Source organism: Thalassophryne amazonica, chromosome 2, assembly GCF_902500255.1.
Source record: "Thalassophryne amazonica chromosome 2, fThaAma1.1, whole genome shotgun sequence".
NCBI classification, from domain to species: domain Eukaryota; kingdom Metazoa; phylum Chordata; class Actinopteri; order Batrachoidiformes; family Batrachoididae; genus Thalassophryne; species Thalassophryne amazonica.
The window spans coordinates 28,277,877-28,296,166 of NC_047104.1; the positions used below are offsets into that span (position 1 = coordinate 28,277,877).

The 18,290-nt window shown below is 41.2% G+C and overlaps 1 protein-coding gene across 1 annotated transcript in view; it reads right to left on the reverse strand.

Annotated features, from left to right (window-relative positions):
- The window catches only part of shank2b (SH3 and multiple ankyrin repeat domains 2b), a 618,688-nt gene that overhangs the window by 572,161 nt on the left and 28,237 nt on the right, over positions 1-18,290 (reverse strand). The window contains exons 2-3 of the mRNA XM_034184578.1: positions 7,889-8,092; positions 6,337-6,408 (exon numbers count right to left, since the gene is read on the reverse strand). Of these exons, the coding sequence (XP_034040469.1) occupies positions 6,337-6,408; positions 7,889-8,092 (276 nt within the window). The remainder of the gene's footprint in view (positions 1-6,336; positions 6,409-7,888; positions 8,093-18,290) is intronic.

Consider the following 18,290-nt stretch of genomic DNA (forward strand, 5'->3'; position numbering starts at 1 on the left):
ATGAAGTGGTTTCACAGCATAGTTTCCAGACATCAGTCAGCAGCAGTTCAACAGGGCCTGGTGGTCCGCTTACATCTATTCTTTGCATTTCTGTCTCTTCAGCTGCTTCAGTGAGCTCTCTACTTTGTATCCTTGTACCTTATACAATTTCAAAACAGAGCAGTAAAAAGCAAGGCAGCAATTATCACTGAGCAATAACAAAATAGTGATTCAACTGTCATGCAGGCACTACGTCTTTGAACAGGATATACTCAGAGGAGGGACAAACCATCCTCTCTTCAGGGAAAGGTGCAATTACAACCTGCTCCTCAATACAACAGTAAAAGAAGAAACCATCATAGTTTCAGAGAGCAGCAGAAGGGCTTTTCTACTGAAAAAAAAATAAAAATTAGAAAAAAAAACTTGGATGCATGAAAATGCTTTTTTTTTTTTTTTTTTTTTTTTTTTTTTTAGAAAAAACCTGCTCAAATTCTTACATTTATTTTGACCATTACAGAGAGTATGAACCAAAGATATTTCATGTTTTGTTTGGACATCTCCATTTCATCTGTTAATATTCATCCTTTCCTGCAAGAAAAAGTTGGGAGACTAAAGGACACAAACATTGTAATGTTTTTATTCCTTCTTACAACACTTAAAACATGCTTTGGCGTTGAGGATACCAAGTGATGAAAGCATTTCTTGTGTTATTTTGTCCAATTCTTCCTGCTAAGACATCTTAAGGTGAGCAGGTGCTCGGCCATCGCTGCAATTAACATTTCAAAATTCTCCACACATTGTCTATTGGGGACAGTTCACGGCTGCACACAGTAAAATTTGCACAACTTGCAGAGGAAAATATAGTCTGCCACAATAAAATTTGGTCCCAGTCCAAATATAGTTAAATACACTCTATTATAGAGTGAAATCAGCTCTACCGTCAATAAGAGTCATTCACAGCATCATAGGGTTGATTTTACACTGTGATAGAATTGATTTAACACTGTAATAGAGTATATTTAACTCTATTTGGACTGAGACCAAATGTTATCCTGGGAGAGTATATTTTACTCTGCAAAATTTACTGTGCAGGTAGGCCAGTCCTATATCTTCTTCTTCTTCTTCTTCTTCTTCTTCAGCCATGCCTTTGCAATGTGTGCAAAATGTGGTTTTGCATTGTATTGATGAAAGAAGCATTGATATTTCTGGAGATGTTGTTTTGAAGGCTGCATATGTTGCTCTAAAATCACAAAATATTTTTCTGCATTACTGCTGCCATCACAGAAATGTAAATGACCTTTTCCAATGGCATTGACACAACCCCATACGATGACAGATCCTGGCTTTTGGACTTGTTGCTGATAACAATTTTGTCCACAGCACATTGTGTTCATTTAAAACAAACAAACAAAAAAATTCTAGAATACTGATTTGTCTGACCATAATTACTGTGTGATGGTCCAATCTGGATGCGTCCAAGCCTAGAAGAGTCAACGCTGCTTCTGGATAAATTTAACATAAGGCTTATTTTTTGCACAGTAAAGTTTAAAGTGGCAATTATGAATATAGCTCTGTATTGTAGTGGTTGACAAAGTTTCCCAAATTAGTCCCTTGCCCATGTAGTTATATCAGCTATTGCTGAATGACGGTTCTTGAAGTGCTATCTGGGAGATTAGAATTCACTTGTGTTCAGCTTAGGGTTGTACCGTTGTCCTTGAAGCACTGAAATTCTCCCGATACCTTGAATCCTTTAAGGATATTATGCACTCTAGAGCAGGGGTGGCCAAGTTCGGTCCTCGAGAGCCACCTTCCTGACACTCTTAGTTGTCTCCCTGCTGCAACGCACCTGAATCCAATGAAAGTGTTGTGGGCTGGGGTGTTTGGCTGGCTTTGTTTTTGTTTTCTGTTTCTCCCACCAGGTGGTATGCGTTCAGGACTGAGTGGCTGACGTGGGGCTGAGTTTGAGGACCTCACCCTGATCACCTGTGGCTTGTTATCACGTGCAGTTCATCAGGACTCACAGCTGTGGTGCATCTGTCTTGATCAGGGCATGTTGCATTTAAACCTGGAATACACAGTGTGTATTTGCCAGAGACTCGACTTTGTGACCAGACGTGTGAGATCGACGTTGGGAGAACAATCTCACCACTACGGACGCAGAGACCGCTCCAGGATTGATGCCACGGTCTGTGAAAGAGGATTGGGTGAGGTCTCACGCTCTTCAACACACTTCCTGAGGTATTTTGGTTTTTGTGACTTTCATGAAGTAAAGTCAGTAAATTTGGTGTCCCTCACACCTTGTTATATTGAGTTGTTGTGCTATGCTAACCGTCTAAATCAACTTCTACTGCAGTGGAGTTTTGAACTGAGTTGTTCCGTGCCTGCGGGGAGAGAAGCTGATTTTACATTTAGGCCAGGAAGTGTTTTGCTGATTGTGTGCACCTTTGAGCTGTCTCTCTGTGTGGAGAGTGTTGGACTCACCTTACGGTTTCTTCTTTCACAGACTCGGTTTGTCGCGGCCACCTGGGGGGTGTCGGCGGGGTCCTTGGGTACAGAATTGCTGTGGCTCCGGTCCTTTTGCGCTGCTGGGAGCGCGCCGTTTTTCCACCTCGCCAGACCGTTGACTTTCGGGTTATTATCACTTAATATACTATGTTAATTAAAACTTGTTTTCCTTTGAACCGTGCTCTGCTTCTTTTATGCTGGGTCCTGTCAAACGCTGGGTCGGTTCTCCGCCCGCGTCCGACACATAACAGTAGTCTCTGGCCATTTAAAAATGGACCAGCTGTAGCAGAGACGGTATTTTTGACCGGGAAGGCTGCAGCAGATGTTGGAGTTAATCCGGGATCAGTTGCGGGTGCTCTCCGCCCGGGTTGTGTGCATTGGCGCGTGCATGGTGGAGTTTACAGCTTGGGTCGCGTTGCATCCCGCTGTTACGGCTGTAGCCCTGTCTCCTCCTGTGTAGGTGGCTCCAACACCTGTTGTATTACCTCCGGAGGTATTTATTTATCACATTAAGTTGCATGTCAAAATCTGCTGTCACGTAAAGCTGTGTGTATTAGTTTTTACTCGGTCACCACGGGGACTCCCTTATTTAGCACTTTGGCTCCCTCTGTTGGTGACAGAGCCACATTACCGTCTAGGTCCAAAGGATGGAAAATACATTTTTTTTTCCATTCTTTACACTTGACGATGTAGACCAATCGTTAGTTAGTTTTTTGTTGGTCTATTATCTGTTTCTTTTATTTAGTATGGGGTGTTTTTGTATCAGGTGTTAATTTGTTGTCTTTGTGTGGGTTAAAGCACTGTCAGTGGTCTGGTGGAGTGGACATGCAGGCTGTCTGGAGCATAGCTTGGACTCAGGTACCTTTATGTTTATTGTCTGTTAGTTTTTCTTTTCTTTTTTTTGGTTTCACCTCCCAGGGCTTGATTATGAATGTCCTCTGGGGGGTTTTCTTTTTGTTTTGTGACTGGGCAGACTCTGAACATGGTCGGAGGAAGGCTGAATGCACAGGTTCAAGAATTCCTGGCCAAACCTGAGCAAAGTGAATGACAGAAGCAAGAGTTGACAGAAACGAATGCAAAAATGCAGTCAGAGGTGGAGACTCTAACAGGTCTGCTAAATGAAGCAGAAGGCAAGACCATCAAATACAACAAAAGATATCTCTGCACTGGAGTGTCAGCTGCAGGACATTCAGGAGCTGCTCCAAGAGGAAGTCCATTAGACACCTTCCTTCTCCATCTGCCTAGGGCAGATGGAGGTTGAGGGGCATATTTTGCGGGAGATGCTGAAAAGGAGAGGAAGAGAGCAAGAAGACTGTGGAGAAGTAAGTTTTACTCTCTAGACTCAGCTGGCTGAAAGGAAGACAAAGGCAGGATAGGATGCCTTGTCAGTAGAGCGGGCTGAAGAGGGCCTCAAATGAGTCCAATGGGAGTTTGGACGGTGTTCAGCGGCAGCTGGAGTAGAAAAGTTCAGCCTATGGACAAACTGGATGAGATAGAAATCCGTTTGCAGCAAGAGTTGGATGACCTCATGGTGGACCAGGACCACCTTCAGCAGATTGTCTCCAATCTGGAGAGGAAGCAAAAGAAGTTTGACCAGATGTGGGCCCAAGAGAAATGTATTGCTACTCAATATGCAGAGGAGCATGATCGTGCCGAAGTGGAGGCCAGGGAGAAGGAGACAAAAGTGTTGACCCTGGCAAGAGAGGAGAAGACTCTTATAGACCTGAAAGGTGAACTTGACCGGTTTAATAAAGTGCTCAAGACTGAGACGGATGACTCTGGAAAGAGAGTTCATAGTTTGGAGAGGTCCAAGTGTGCCATGGAGCAGCAACTGGAGGAGATGAAGATTCAGCTAGAGGATGAATGTAGGCAATGTTTCCAGGCCCACTCTGCCAAGAAGAAGCGGGAGCTGGATCCGGGAGGGCTTGAAGGCCATCTTGAAGATGCTATTGAAAATCGCGATAATGTCTTATAGCAGCTGAAGAAACTGCAGGCCCGAATGAAAGACCAGATGAGAGTACTGGTTAGAGCTGCGAATGTCCGGGGATGAAGCAGTTAATGATGCTAAAGACAGTGATAAGAAGCTTAAAGCCATGGAGGGAGACCTGCTACACACCCAGGAGGAGCTGTCTACTGTAGACAGGCTCGGGGAGTGAAAGGATGAGCTCCAAGATGAGATTTATAGTCTCAACACAGAGTTCCCTGTTGGCAGAGGAGAAGAGGTGGCTGGATGCTCGTATCATCCAGCAGGAGGAAAAAACTAGAGGAGGAGAAGCTCAACATTGAGATGGTCAATGACCGCATAAAGAGATTAACGTTGTAGGTTGAGCAGCTGACGACGGAGCTGTCTTCAGAGCGCAGTAACACTCAGCTCCTAGAGACAGGCCTTTCCCAGCTGGATCGTCAGCAAACGGAGCTGAAACTAAAGCTGCAGGAGGTGTTTTTTGCTCCTGGCCAACATTCCAGCCATGGTCCCTGGAGGGGTTTTTTTCAGGCCCAGGTTCGTGTGGTCGCCGGGAGGCTTCCCGTGAGGGTGGGGTACTGTTGTTGGCTGGGCTGTTTGGCTGGCTTTGTTTTTGTTTTCTGTTTCTCCCACCAGGTGGTATGCGTTCAGGACTGAGTGGCTGACGTGGGGCTGAGTTTGAGGACCTCACCCTGATCACCTGTGGCTTGTTATCACGTGCAGTTCATCAGGACTCACAGCTGTGGTGCATCTGTCTTGATCAGGGCATGTTGCATTTAAACTTGGAATACACAGTGTGTATTTGCCAGAGACTCGACTTTGTGACCAGACGTGTGAGATCGACGTTGGGAGAACAATCTCACCACTACGGACGCAGAGACCGCTCCAGGTTTGACGCCACGGTCTGTGAAAGAGGATTGGGGTGAGGTCTCACGCTCTTCAGCACACTTCCTGAGGTATTTTGGTTTTTGTGACTTTCATGAAGTAAAGTCAGTAAATTTGGTGTCCCTCACACCTTGTTATATTGAGTTGTTATGCTATGATAATCGTCTAAATCAGCTTCTACTGCAGTGGAGTTTTGAACTGAGTTGTTCCGTGCCTGCGGGGAGAGAAGCTGATTTACATTTAGGCCAGGAAGTGTTTTGCTGATTGTGTGCACCTTTGAGCTGTCTCTCTGTGTGGAGAGTGTTGGACTCACCTTACGGTTTCTTCTTTCACAGACTCGGTTTGTCGCGGCCACCTGGGGGGTGTCGGCAGGGTCCTTGGGTCCAGAATTGCTGTGGCTCCGGTCCTTTTGCACTGCTGGGAGCGTGCCATTTTTCCACCTTGCCAGACCGTTGACTTTTGGGTTATTATCACTTAATACACTATGTTAATTAAAACTTGTTTTCCTTTGAACCGTGCTCTGCTTCTTTTATGCTGGATCCTGTCAAACACTGGGTCGGTTCTCCGCCCGCGTCCGACACATAACAGAAAGGCTCATTAAAAGTCTGCTAACGAGTCTTTCATTGGATTCAGGTGTGTTGGAGCAGGGAGACAACTAAGAGTGTCAGGATAAATTGACCCTATACCATTTTTTGAAATATGTTGCTGTCATGAAATACAGGAATGGATGTACATTAACCATTGAAATGAAGCTGACGACACAAAACATGAAATATCATGGGTTCATAGACTCGGCAGTTAAACAGAAGTCAAAGTAAAAGTAAGAATCGCTGCTGTTTTATTTTAGTTGTACTTTCTATTTTGTCCCAACCTTTTCCTATTTGGAGATGTAGTTTTAGGGTGTTCTCACACATTTATTTGATTAATTCGGATTAGGAACAAAAAAATGTTACAATGTTGCATTTGTTGTTTGGCTTGGACTGTAATATAGTAAAACTTCTTACCTTTGTGTGAAGTTTTCCAATCTGTTTCTCATCCACATTCGGCTGTCTGTACACTCTGCTTTTGTAACGAAACTACAAAGCAAAAGACAACAACCTATGAAAAAAATAAGCTGACTTTGAAAATGTTAAGATCAATATACTGGATTTAGCAAAACCTCCTTCTGAGCTCTTTTCCAATCATATTATACTTTTGGGAATTGATAACCTTCTTCTTAAAAACCCAGTCATTAGTTGTTTATTTCACAGATATGGGTGCAAATGTTCCATTCAAGAAATGGATCACAAAGGGATCACAGTCAAAAAAAAGAAGAAAAAGTGACCTCTACTGACAGCCAATTTCAATACTGCCATGCACCTTTTACAAAGCAAACTTCAAATTAAATAATTTAACAATCATTCAATCAAGTACTGCAATATTCCTTTGGGCTTCTTTTACTGTAATTAATCAGCAAAGAAGGTTTTCTGGAATTTATTGAATTTGGAGGATACCACTGTTCTCCACCTCAGGAACATCCTCAATGTAGTTTGTCCTGGGAAGATCCAAAAATATCCCAGTAACAGACTAAGATGCCAGTATGTTTTGGATATACCCTTGAGTCTGTACTATAATGGAGAGCACAGAAAAAATTTACACTGCAAAGGAAATTAGCTATGGTTGTTTATATCCACGATTTTCTTCCATCAGTGTTCTTGATTGTAGTTGACAGTTGGAATGTCAATCAGTGAATACATTTAGTTTTGCTGCTTGACTCTTCACCATGATCATCCAAAGAAACACCCACAGAACTACAGACATCACCCAGTCTGAATGTTGATCTGAAAACATATATTTGAACTCTGTCACGTTAAGCATGCCCAGAGATATCAATCCAATGGTTTTAGTATCATGGGCTTAACACTGGAGGTGCTGATTCTGGCTCTAAACCTTCATAGTGTACAATGGAACCAAATCTGAATCATCTGCAAAAAAGCAGAGATGCACTCTGTCAACCATCACTTGGGAACACCAGGAGCTGTACAGTGTTTCTCCAACTGGAACTGCATCAGGAAGGGCATCCGGTGCAAAACCTATCCCAAATCCTCATGTGGATCTCTGCCTGATCCGCTGTGGCAGCCTTGAGCAACCGCAGAAAGCCAAAAGCAAGTATAAATCAAAAATAAATTTGTAAAAAACACTTTCAAACCATACGTACAAAGTGCTTCATTAGACAACAATACAATATAATGACAAACTTGTATAACTAAATACATAAGATGAGGAATTTCCAGCCACACCTGATTGCAGGCAGCCGTGAACAGAAACATCTTAAGTGTAGTTTTAAAAACTTCAGTTGAAGTGAAAAAGCCCTTAACACCTGCTGTTTTCTTACTAATCTTAAGAACACACAGCAGGCTGGCCCCCTGTGATCACAGCACACAATAATTTAAATCTGATTAATGACTGGTGACATTTATTCAAACATTAATCCAGTATAAGTTACCTAAATATGTTCTTAGTGTGTGCCAAACTGTGTTGGATTTGTGCCTAGTGACTAAGTTGCCAAAAAAGTACCTCCAAAGATGGAACACCCTTGCTAATTGGTTGGGGATACTCCCGCAGGATGTGTTCTTCATCCAGGAACTTGCCATCCCTTCCACTGCTAGCTGGTTGAAAAAGGCCGTAGTTGAGCACGTCCTTCAGACTCTGATTAAGTGTGCAAAGGATCCGTTGTTTTGCAACCCAGACTGTCGCATCTGGGTTGAACCGCATGCATTTCTGAGATCATGAATAGGACAATAGAAAAGCATAAAAGGGGAAGAAAGACAAATTGATTACAAACCAGTGAAAATCACAGCAATCAAAACCAAATCAATTTGATTTTCAACAACTCTGCAGTCGTGGAGTGTAACAATTTACCAATTCTCCCTCTTGCATTTAGGTACTTGCATGATGCCAAAGGGGGTGCACTACTTGTTTTATTATGGATTTTATGAGGTTGGCCAGCAAACACATTTCTGTCTCTGAATCCTTTGTAACCTGTGGTGTGATAAAAGGAAAGCTAACGCCAACGTATCAAAATATGCTGTGTTCATTTATTTTTATTGTTTATTTCAAGATGACAGATTATACGAGTTTATGCGATTTTTTAGTTAGCCTCATGGTTTACTTTTGTAAAATTTCTCTGTGCTGGTCACATGATGCAAAGATGAACAACCCCACGAAATATCCAAGGATGACGAATGTCAGTTGTGTAAACTTCCCTAAATACAGTGAAAAGCTGCTGCCCTGTAAGGATGGCCAACAACTCGCGTATGTGTTCAAAGCAGAACAGCTAAAAGCAGAAGGAACTGCTGCCAGTGACCCAAAATATTTCTTTTGGAACAACTATGGATTTGGAAAAGTTAAACATAAGCCACCGATGGAGTGAACATTGTTGCCAGCACACGTGAAGAAACTCCACAGCACAGCTCTTAATCACCTGGAGAGACTCCGCTGGTTCAGAGCCCCCACCAGAGGCACCTGTGCAGGCGCTGCCAGACTTGAGGATCCAGTTGTTGGTCATAAGTTTCTCATTTAACAACCACCATTTGTTATGGATAAGACGCGGATTGAGGAGCGGTCCAGTATCTGACTGAACCCAGCATGAAATAATCAGAAGCAGTTCCAAAAAGAAAACACATTATTTTTCTCCCTTTGTGCTATACATGAAATACTAAATAATTAGAGTTCTGGTGAGGTGAAAAGGCGTCTCAACAGTCGGAGTCCGAACATTCAGGACTCAGGAGTTCCGCCAACACCCCCCCCCCAGGTGACTTTCCCAGACTGTACTCTGCGAAGGAGGAACAGAGATGAGATTATTCAACACTTATTACTACGAAATATTGTTTAGAGGCAAACTTATCAGCTACACGTTTAGGTCTGGTTTCAAAAACTTAGTTCAAAGAGGCTGCTGCTCACAGCTAGTGGAGGATCATTAATCCGCACGCCACTGCCGTGAGGAGCACGCCAAACAATTTCCACCAATAATTACTTATAGCTGCGTATAAACGCCAATTTACATTCACGGATAAACTTTTCAGAATATTCACCTCTGTCGTGTGCTGACAACGTTTGCCTCTCACCCTCGTCCTCCTTCACAGGAGCAATGTCAGACTCTGAAACGGCCCTCAGCGTCCCCACACGGTCGTCACAAGGTCGTGTTCTCCGGCAATCTTATCCAACTCACTGCTGGTTTAAATGTAGTTCTTCATCACTACATTGGTACCAGCTGGAAGTCCTCAGATCTGCACGTGAACATCACAGGTGTCGTGGATTGTCCTGATAGAGAGCCGCACGAGAATGCAACAGGTGCAGCCAATCATCGTAACAGAGGAGAGAGACTCTTCTGCAGCACATTTTCCTCTGAGAACAGCCCCAAATCACCTGGGAAGGAAAATAAACACAAAACAACCCAACCTTGTCCAGCCAAACCCCCCCCAACACACAACACCATTGTTGAGTTTGTCTGCTTGTTTGTGTTTGTATGTCAGAAATGTATAAGATAATTTTGAGTGATTTCAATTTAAAACTTTTATTTGGAAAATGATAAAAAAAAATGCTTATTGCAAAAAATGATTTCAGCTGTGAATTTATCATATTCCTGAAATTGTGGTGCTCTTCCATGATGACAGAGTTTGAACTAATGCATGTGAAAGTAGCAGTGAATAAACACTAAACCAGTTTGGGATTGACTGAGGAATCCAATCAGATGAGTGGTAGAACCCAAAACAAAACCTAAGCTGTTTTAGATTCATCTTCTAGACACTTGTGAAGAAGATTTCACACTTTTGATTGACAGATGGGATATATAAACCTGAAGAATGGAATTGAATAAGAAAGGTTCTTTAATGCCACAGACACTGTCCCAGTTACTACCAGTAAAGCACACAGCAGTGCCAACACTGTTTATTGTCGCTATTGTTGTGAGCAATGCTATATGGTAAACAGCTCACTGAGAACATAATTGATATGACCCTGCAGGCCCGTGGGTCCAGTGTCTCTGCACTGAATGCGCGTACAATACAGGATTTGTGACCTTGGCTGATTGTGAGGGGATTATGGGTGCTGTGCCACAGCATTCAGCAAGTGACTGTGAGCGTTCTCAACTGGTCATGCTGTTCAGCTGTTGATAGCAACATCGTGTCTGTGATAATGGTTGAATGGATGACACATCCGTGAATTCTGCTGAACCATAATCTGCCTGCCTGCCGTGAGGGATGGACAGATGAGGTGCTGAAGGTATGCAGAAACAGATGGTTGGCATCCGGCAGGGCTGTTTGCACTGATACGGCCTGATTTCCTTCTGCTTGTGAATTGCAGGGGCAACTTTCCATCCCCTGTATTTATTGCTGCCGCTTTGTCCCTTGTAATGTACTCATTTGAGATAATTGTGCAGAAAGTTTCCATGAAATATGGAGTCAAGTTTTTAATTACTGAGTAACACTGTTTTTCAAATGGTGCATGAAAAGTTATCAATGCAGAAATAATAGAAATTGTTTTTACAGATTGAAAAAGAAAAGCATTAATGGTACAAAACAGTGTTCAAACCAGGAACAATTATTTATGCAGACTGCATCTTTAAAAGTTTCATGTATGTTTGGAGAGAATAAAAAAAAAACTCAAAACAAACAAAACAAAAAAAATCAAACAATCTTAGCATTATCAATATACCAGGAGGAATTCTCCTGACAATTACAATTTATAATATTAATGACATAGCAGATTATGTTTGTAACTCAGTCACATGGGGTGTAAGTTAGCAGGGTTGCATCAGGAAGGGCATCCAGCATAAATTTTGTTAAGCCAAACATGCTGATCACAAATAAAATTTCCATCCCGAAACAGTCCAGGCACTATGTTAACAATGACTACTACCAGTGCTGTTGTCTAACAGGGTGCCAGCGGAAATTTGGCTACTGTTGGGAGAAGAAGAAATGACGGCGAACATGTCCAGAGTCAGAAGGAGAGGAAGAACATTGGAATTGTGGAAGAACAAACTGGGACTTTAATTGCTGGCGGTATAACTGGTAAAGCAAGAGAACTGTCTGATGGAGAAAGAAATACATACTGTGTTTACAAGAAACCAAGTGGAAGGGATGTAAGTCGAGGAGCATCGGTGCTTTGAACTCATCTCATGATCCTGGCCTTATTTCTTTGAGATGGAAGATGTGAGTACAGGCACTGGACTGGCCTGCCTGAAGTCCTAAACTGTCTCAAATGTATGGGAAATCTGAAACATAGCAATGCATAATGCAACATACTGGTGCATTTAAGATGTTTTAAAGATGTGCACGTAAGATGTGTTAAGGATGAATGGAGGAAAAGAACACCAGACATGCTTCATCGCCTAATTGCTAAAACATCTTTCACAGTGTGTTCAAAATAATAGTCATGTTGTGGTCCAGTCCTTTTAGGGTCCTGATTGTGATTGGGTTTTGGTTGTTTGTTCTGCTCTTGTCTCCACTGTCTGTTTAGTCGAATTTCCTCGATCTTGTCTCAGTATTTCAAATTCAAATGTATATATAGCGCTAAATCGCGAGGAAGTCACCTCAAGGCGCTTCATGAACATCATTTTAAAAAGCAGAACAAAGTGAATTAAAAGATTACAAACAAAATAAAAAAATTGAAACATAAATAAGTAAAAAGAATAAAAGAAGACACGCAATGACATAAAATACTAGTGACAAAACAAAGAAAAAAATGTGTCTTCAGCCTAGACTTAAAAGTCTCCACAGAGTCCGATTGACGGATCTGCGTGGGCAGGTCATTCCACAGAGCTGGGGCACGGTGAGAAAATGCTCTGTAACCCGCCGACTTTTTTTCACCCTAGGGACACACAGTAGACCTGCATCCTGTGAACGCAGGGCCTGACTTGGTGCACAGGGCTCAACCAGGTCGACCAGGTTAGGAGGTGCCAGTCTGTGAACAATTTTGTAGACCAATAACAACACCTTAAAGTCCAATCTTAAAGCGACTAGAAGCCAATGAAGGAATGCCAAAACCGGCGGAATGTGGTCAAACCTTCTGCTTCATGTCAGATGTCTGGCAGCAGCATTTTGAACCAGTTGAAGACCCCTAATGCTGGACTACGGTAAACCAGAAAACAGAGCATTGCAATAGTCCAATCTGGAAGAGATAAAAGCATGAATCAGAGTCTCAGCATCAGCCATAGATAGGATGGGACAAATCCTCGCTATATTTTGCAGATGGAAGAAAGCAGTCCTCGTAATGTCTCTAATGTGGAGGTCAAAGGACAATGTAGGATCAAATGTTACCCCAAGGTTCCTCACTTTGTCCATGTGATGTATAACACACAAACCAAAGCTAAGCGCCAGCTGATCAAAATGATGCCGATGTCTTGCTGGGCCAAGAACCATCATTTCAGTCGTACCAGAGTTCAAAAGTAGGCAGTAGGCAGTCTTCTAAAGATTTTATGTGGACAAAAGTACCAGCAGTTATCGGCATATACAACCCCTGGCAATAATTATGGAATCACTGGCCTCGGAGGATGTTCATTCAGTTGTTTAATTTTGTAGAAAAAAAGCAGATCACAGACATGACACAAAACTAAAGTCATTTCAAATGGCAACTTCCTGGCTTTAAGAAACACTATAAGAAATCAGGAAAAATAATTGTGGCAGTCAGTAACGGTTACTTTTTTAAGACCAAGCAGAGGGAAAAAAATATGGACTCACTCATTCTGAGGAATAAATTATGGAATCACACTGTACATTTTCATCCCCAAAACTAACACCTGCATCAAATCAGATCTGCTCGTTAGTCTGCATCTAAAAAGGAGTGATCACACATTGGAGAGCTGTTGCACCAAGTGGACTGACATGAATCATGGCTCCAACTCGAGAGATGTCAATTGAAACAAAGGAGAGGATTATCAAACTCTTAAAAGAGGGTAAATCATCATGCAATGTTGCAAAAGATGTTGGTTGTTCACAGCCAGCTGTGTCTAAACTCTAGACCAAATACAAACAACATGGGAAGGTTGTTAAAGGCAAACATACTGGTAGACCAAGGAAGACATCAAAGCATCAAAACAGAAAACTTAAAGCGATATGTCTCAAAAATCAAAAATGCACAACAAAACAAATGAGGAACGAATGGGAGGAAACTGTAGTCAACGTCTGTGACTGAATTGTAAGAAACCGCCTAAAGGAAATGAGATTTACATACAGAAAAGCTAAAAGAAAGCCATCATTAACACCTACACAGAAAAAAACAAGGTTACAATGGGCTAAGGAAAAGCAATCGTGGACTATGGATGACTGGATGAAAGTCATAGTCAGTGATGAATCTCGAATCTGCATTGGGCAAGGTGATGATGCTGGAATTTTTGTTTGGTGCCGTTCCAATGAGATTTATAAAGATGACTGCCTGAAGAGAACATGTAAATTTCCACAGTCATTGATGATATGGGGCTGCATGTCAGGTAAAGGCACTGGGGAGATGGCTGTCATTACATCATCAATAAATGCACAAGTTTACGTTGATATTTTGGACACTTTTCTTATCCCATCAATTGAAAGGATGTTTGGGGATGATGAAATCATTTTTCAAGATGATAATGCATCTTGCCATAGAGCAAAACTGTGAAAACATTCCTGCAAAAGACACATAGGGTCAATGTCATGGCCTGCAAATAGTCTTGATCTTAATCCAATTGAAAATCTTGGGTGGAAGTTGAAGAAAATGGTCCATGACAAGGCTCCAACCTGCAAAGCTGATCTGGCAGCAGCAATCAGAGAAAGTTGGAGCCAGATTGATGAAGAGTACTGTTTGTCACTCATTAAGTCCATGCCTCAGAGACTGCAAGCTGTTATAAAAGCCAGAGGTGGTGCAACAAAATACTAGTGATGTGTTGCAGTGTTCTTTTGTTTTTCATGATTCCATAATTTTTTCCTCAGAATTGAGTGATTCTATATTTTTTTTTCCCCTCTGCTTGGTCTAAAAAAGTAACCGTTACTGACTGCCACAATTTTTTTTCTTGATTTCTTATAGTGTTTCTTAAAGCCAGAAAGTTGCCATTTGAAATGACTTCAGTTTTGTGTCATGTCTGTGATCTGCTTTTTTTCTACAAAATTAAACAACTGAATGAACATCCTCCGAGGCCAGTGATTCCATAATTTTTGCCAGGGGTTGTATGTAACAAATTATTTTAATTTACTTATTTGGAATGAATGGCACCTCACAGAGGCACCAAATTAATGTAGTGAATAAGTAGTTAAGCCTCGCAATGTGTTATTGGCCTCACAGAGAGCACCAAAAATATGTAGCGAAAGTATTGTTAAACTCCCAAATTGAATTAAATTGGCCTAGACCTCATTTAATGGGTCACCAAAATAATTAACATTTTTAGGGTTTAATAATTATTATTTAATTAGAATAATATCTAATTGCCTCAGGGCACCATCTATTTAAAGCATAGGTACTTTAATTTAAACATTATTAATCAGTCTCAATTAATCAATCAGTCTCAATTTAATTAGTCAGTCTCAAATCTGAAAGTGAATTTTACAATATGATTGACCAAGGGTTTCCTTCTGAACACAAAATGAACAACAGCAGAAATATTTACAGTTTATTTACAAATATACAAGAAATGAACAGTTTACAGTTTTGAGCAGTTTTGAGTGAGCAGTGATTAAATAAGTTCATTTATGGACACAATTTGCCTACACGAGATGTTGAAAGATATTAATGAGATAAAGCTTAAAAACTTTAAGTAAATAAATCTGATTTGAATTTGATGATGAAATTTGAAGCCAATCATTAAGAAAATTATTAAACAAACATATGAATATGTTTAAAAATAAGCATCCATTGTCAATAAAACCATTTTCCTGGAACCTTTAACTGGGTCACTTAGCTGATCCGTTGAAGAGATGGTTCGGATGAACTGTCCGTCCGTCATTGACGTGTTAGACTCTTTGCAGCATGAGCTCATTTGGGTCAGGGGTTAAACCAGCAGTCTCCCCGGCGATCCCAAGGCTTCAGCGTCGGCTGGTTTTACCAACAGGATGACTGAGGCTTTGCAGTCAGGTCCATCGTCAATTTGCTTGACTCCAGCGGTAGAAGGCATTTGTTGAAAATGGGTTCTGGTAGCTTTTAAAAAGTTTGTTGGACCCAGATTAAAAGTGTTTGTGAATTTGTAAAGTACAGAAAAGGAAAGTCGCTTTTCTGTAAATTCACTATTATTTTGAAAAGTTCAGCTCGGAAGTTATCTTAAAAATTTGAAAGACTTGATGAACCTTAAAATGTCAGGCTATTCATTTGTTAAAAGTTATCAAAGAATGAAACAACAAATTAAACCAAGTGGTAGCTTAGCTAGGCATGGGGCCTTGTTGACCCAAAAATAAAGTTAAGCGTTTGAAGAAAGGAAGAGAGAAGAGAGGCAGAAGAGGCTGAAAAAGAGCAGAAGGGCAAAAGGGCTCCTTTCTGAAACTTTTAAAGGGGGCTTACACCATTAAACCCCACTTACGTGGATGGGTAACTTCACAGAAAACTTCATGTGCTAGAGAAAGACAAAGAAATGATTCAGCTATTTAAACATATTAACTATTTTGGTATACTATTTGTTCTAAAACATTTTTGGGATGAATTTAACGTTTTTAAAGGCTTAAAAACATCCTACCACACCACTTGGTTAACAGAATATTCCATTATCACAACATGGATAAGTCAGAAAAAATATCACATCCCAACAGCAGTTACAAAGAACACGTCATTTAAATGAAGTGATTATATGCAAAGCATTTTATTTTGAATAATCACCACAAACAACATTAGAATTTTATATATGCATAACATAAAATACTGGTCTCTTGCATTCGTATTCAAACAAAAGGTCTACTTTTTCTTCACTTCACAGACCTAGAGATAATAGCTGGTTGTCAAGGCTCAAGGTTTATGACCACGTCTTATCATGGAAGAGATCCTTTTGCAGTCTGGAGAGTTTCTGGCCTTGGCATGAGGCCATAAAAGGTGGATTCTCCTGGCCTGGGAAATTTAAGATTCTGAAGTGAAGTAATTATAATGTCATGTAATTCACAGTGACCGAAATGTAACTGATAAAACAGGCAAGGGCTCTTTTGAAACTCTGAGTTACAGTTCTGTTGTGATGTGGGGCCAGAGTTGAGGCCCACGAAAGTGTCGCCAAAGTTTATCTCCAGATGGAACCAGGAATTTCCCAGTTAGGAGTGAAAACACAACAGTCTCTGTCCTCAAAGCATTAATGTATTTATTTAATAACGGCAAATCGAGGCCATGCGCTACATATACAATTGAGTATCATCAGCTTAGCAATGAAAGGCAATCCCAAAACTCTGCAGTATATCCCCAAGGAGTGCTACATAAAGAGAAAAGAGCAGTGGGCCTAAAACGGATCCCTGTGGAACCCCAAACTTCATGCCCCTAAGATCAGAGGTAGTGCCATTGCAAAAAACACAGTGAGAATGACAGGACGATATGACGTTAAAGCATGCAAGGACAGTTCCAGTAATCCTGAAACAATTCTCCATCCTTTCAAATAAAATATGATGATCAACGGTGTCAAACGCAGCACTGAGATCCAACAACACCAAGACTGTAGTGGAATCCGAGTCCAAAGAAGTGAAGATCATTCACTCCTTTAATAAGCGCTGTCTCTGTGGAGTGATTTGTTTTTCTAAAATCAGACTGCAGTGGCTCAAAAAGATCATTCTCAGTAAGATAGTCCACGAGCTGATGTGAAACCACCTTTTCCAGAATTTTAGAGCAGAATGATAGATTTGATATCGGCCTATAATTTTTCAAAACAGCAGGGTCAAGACTGGATTTCTTAAGTAATGGTTTAACCACTGCAGATTTAAAACATTTTGGAACAGATCCAGAAGTTATTGAAAGGTTAACAATTTCCCAAGAGTGGGTAGCCATAGATCCTTGAATAGTTTTGTTGGTATGGGATCAAATAAACAGGTCGTTCTTTTTGTAGACATCAGGAGTTTCATCAGCACGCCTAGGTGAAATACTATCAAATTCCGCAAATCTAGGCAACACCCTGAATGGTAGCCCCCACCTCAATAGCTGGGTGCAGTGACGGACCAAGACATGCTGAGATATGCCCGACCTAATATCTTCGATTTTCCCTTGAAATACTCCAGGAAATCCTGTGCTGAGAAAGGAGAACGACTAACAGGTGGCCATCCATGAATGAGAAATCGCTACCATATCAAACAAAAACTTTGAGTGTATAGTTGTTTTTGTTGATCAAATCAGAATAATAAGCCTTGTTCGCAGTCAATAGTGCATGCTTATAAACTAAATAGCTTCACACCACGCAAGGCGGAACACCTCTAATTTGGAACTATGCCATTTCTGTTCGAAACCTCTAGCCTTCTGCCTAAGGTCACGCAAGTAACCACTGAACCAAGGCAGCTGTACCTTGGGAAGGCATGGCCTTAATAGAGGAGGCTCTTATCCGCTAGACTGTCTGCTGACTGAACATTCACCAAACTTGAAGTTAAAATTTCAGGCAGTCTAGCTTCAAATTCAGTCATAGTTGAAGGTTTAATATGTAGCAGCAGCAATAGACAAGGTTGTTTGCTCCAGTGAATGTTGCAGTGTAAATGTAAACCTAATAAAGGAGTGGTCAGAGGCCACCGATGCAAGAGGAAAGATGTCGATATTCAAGACCGCGAAGCCACGTGTGAGAACCAAATCCAGGGTATTTCCACTAACGTGTGTCGAATCCTGAATGTACTGCTGGAATCCCAATGCATCCACAATTTCCATAAATGATTTACCAAGGGGATCAGAGGGCTTATTTATATGAATGCTGAAGTCACCAATAATGAAGATGTTATCTGCACTATTTGCCAGACCAGAGATGAATGCACCAAATTCGTCAAAAAAAAAAAAAAAAAAAAAAATCAGAATATGGGCC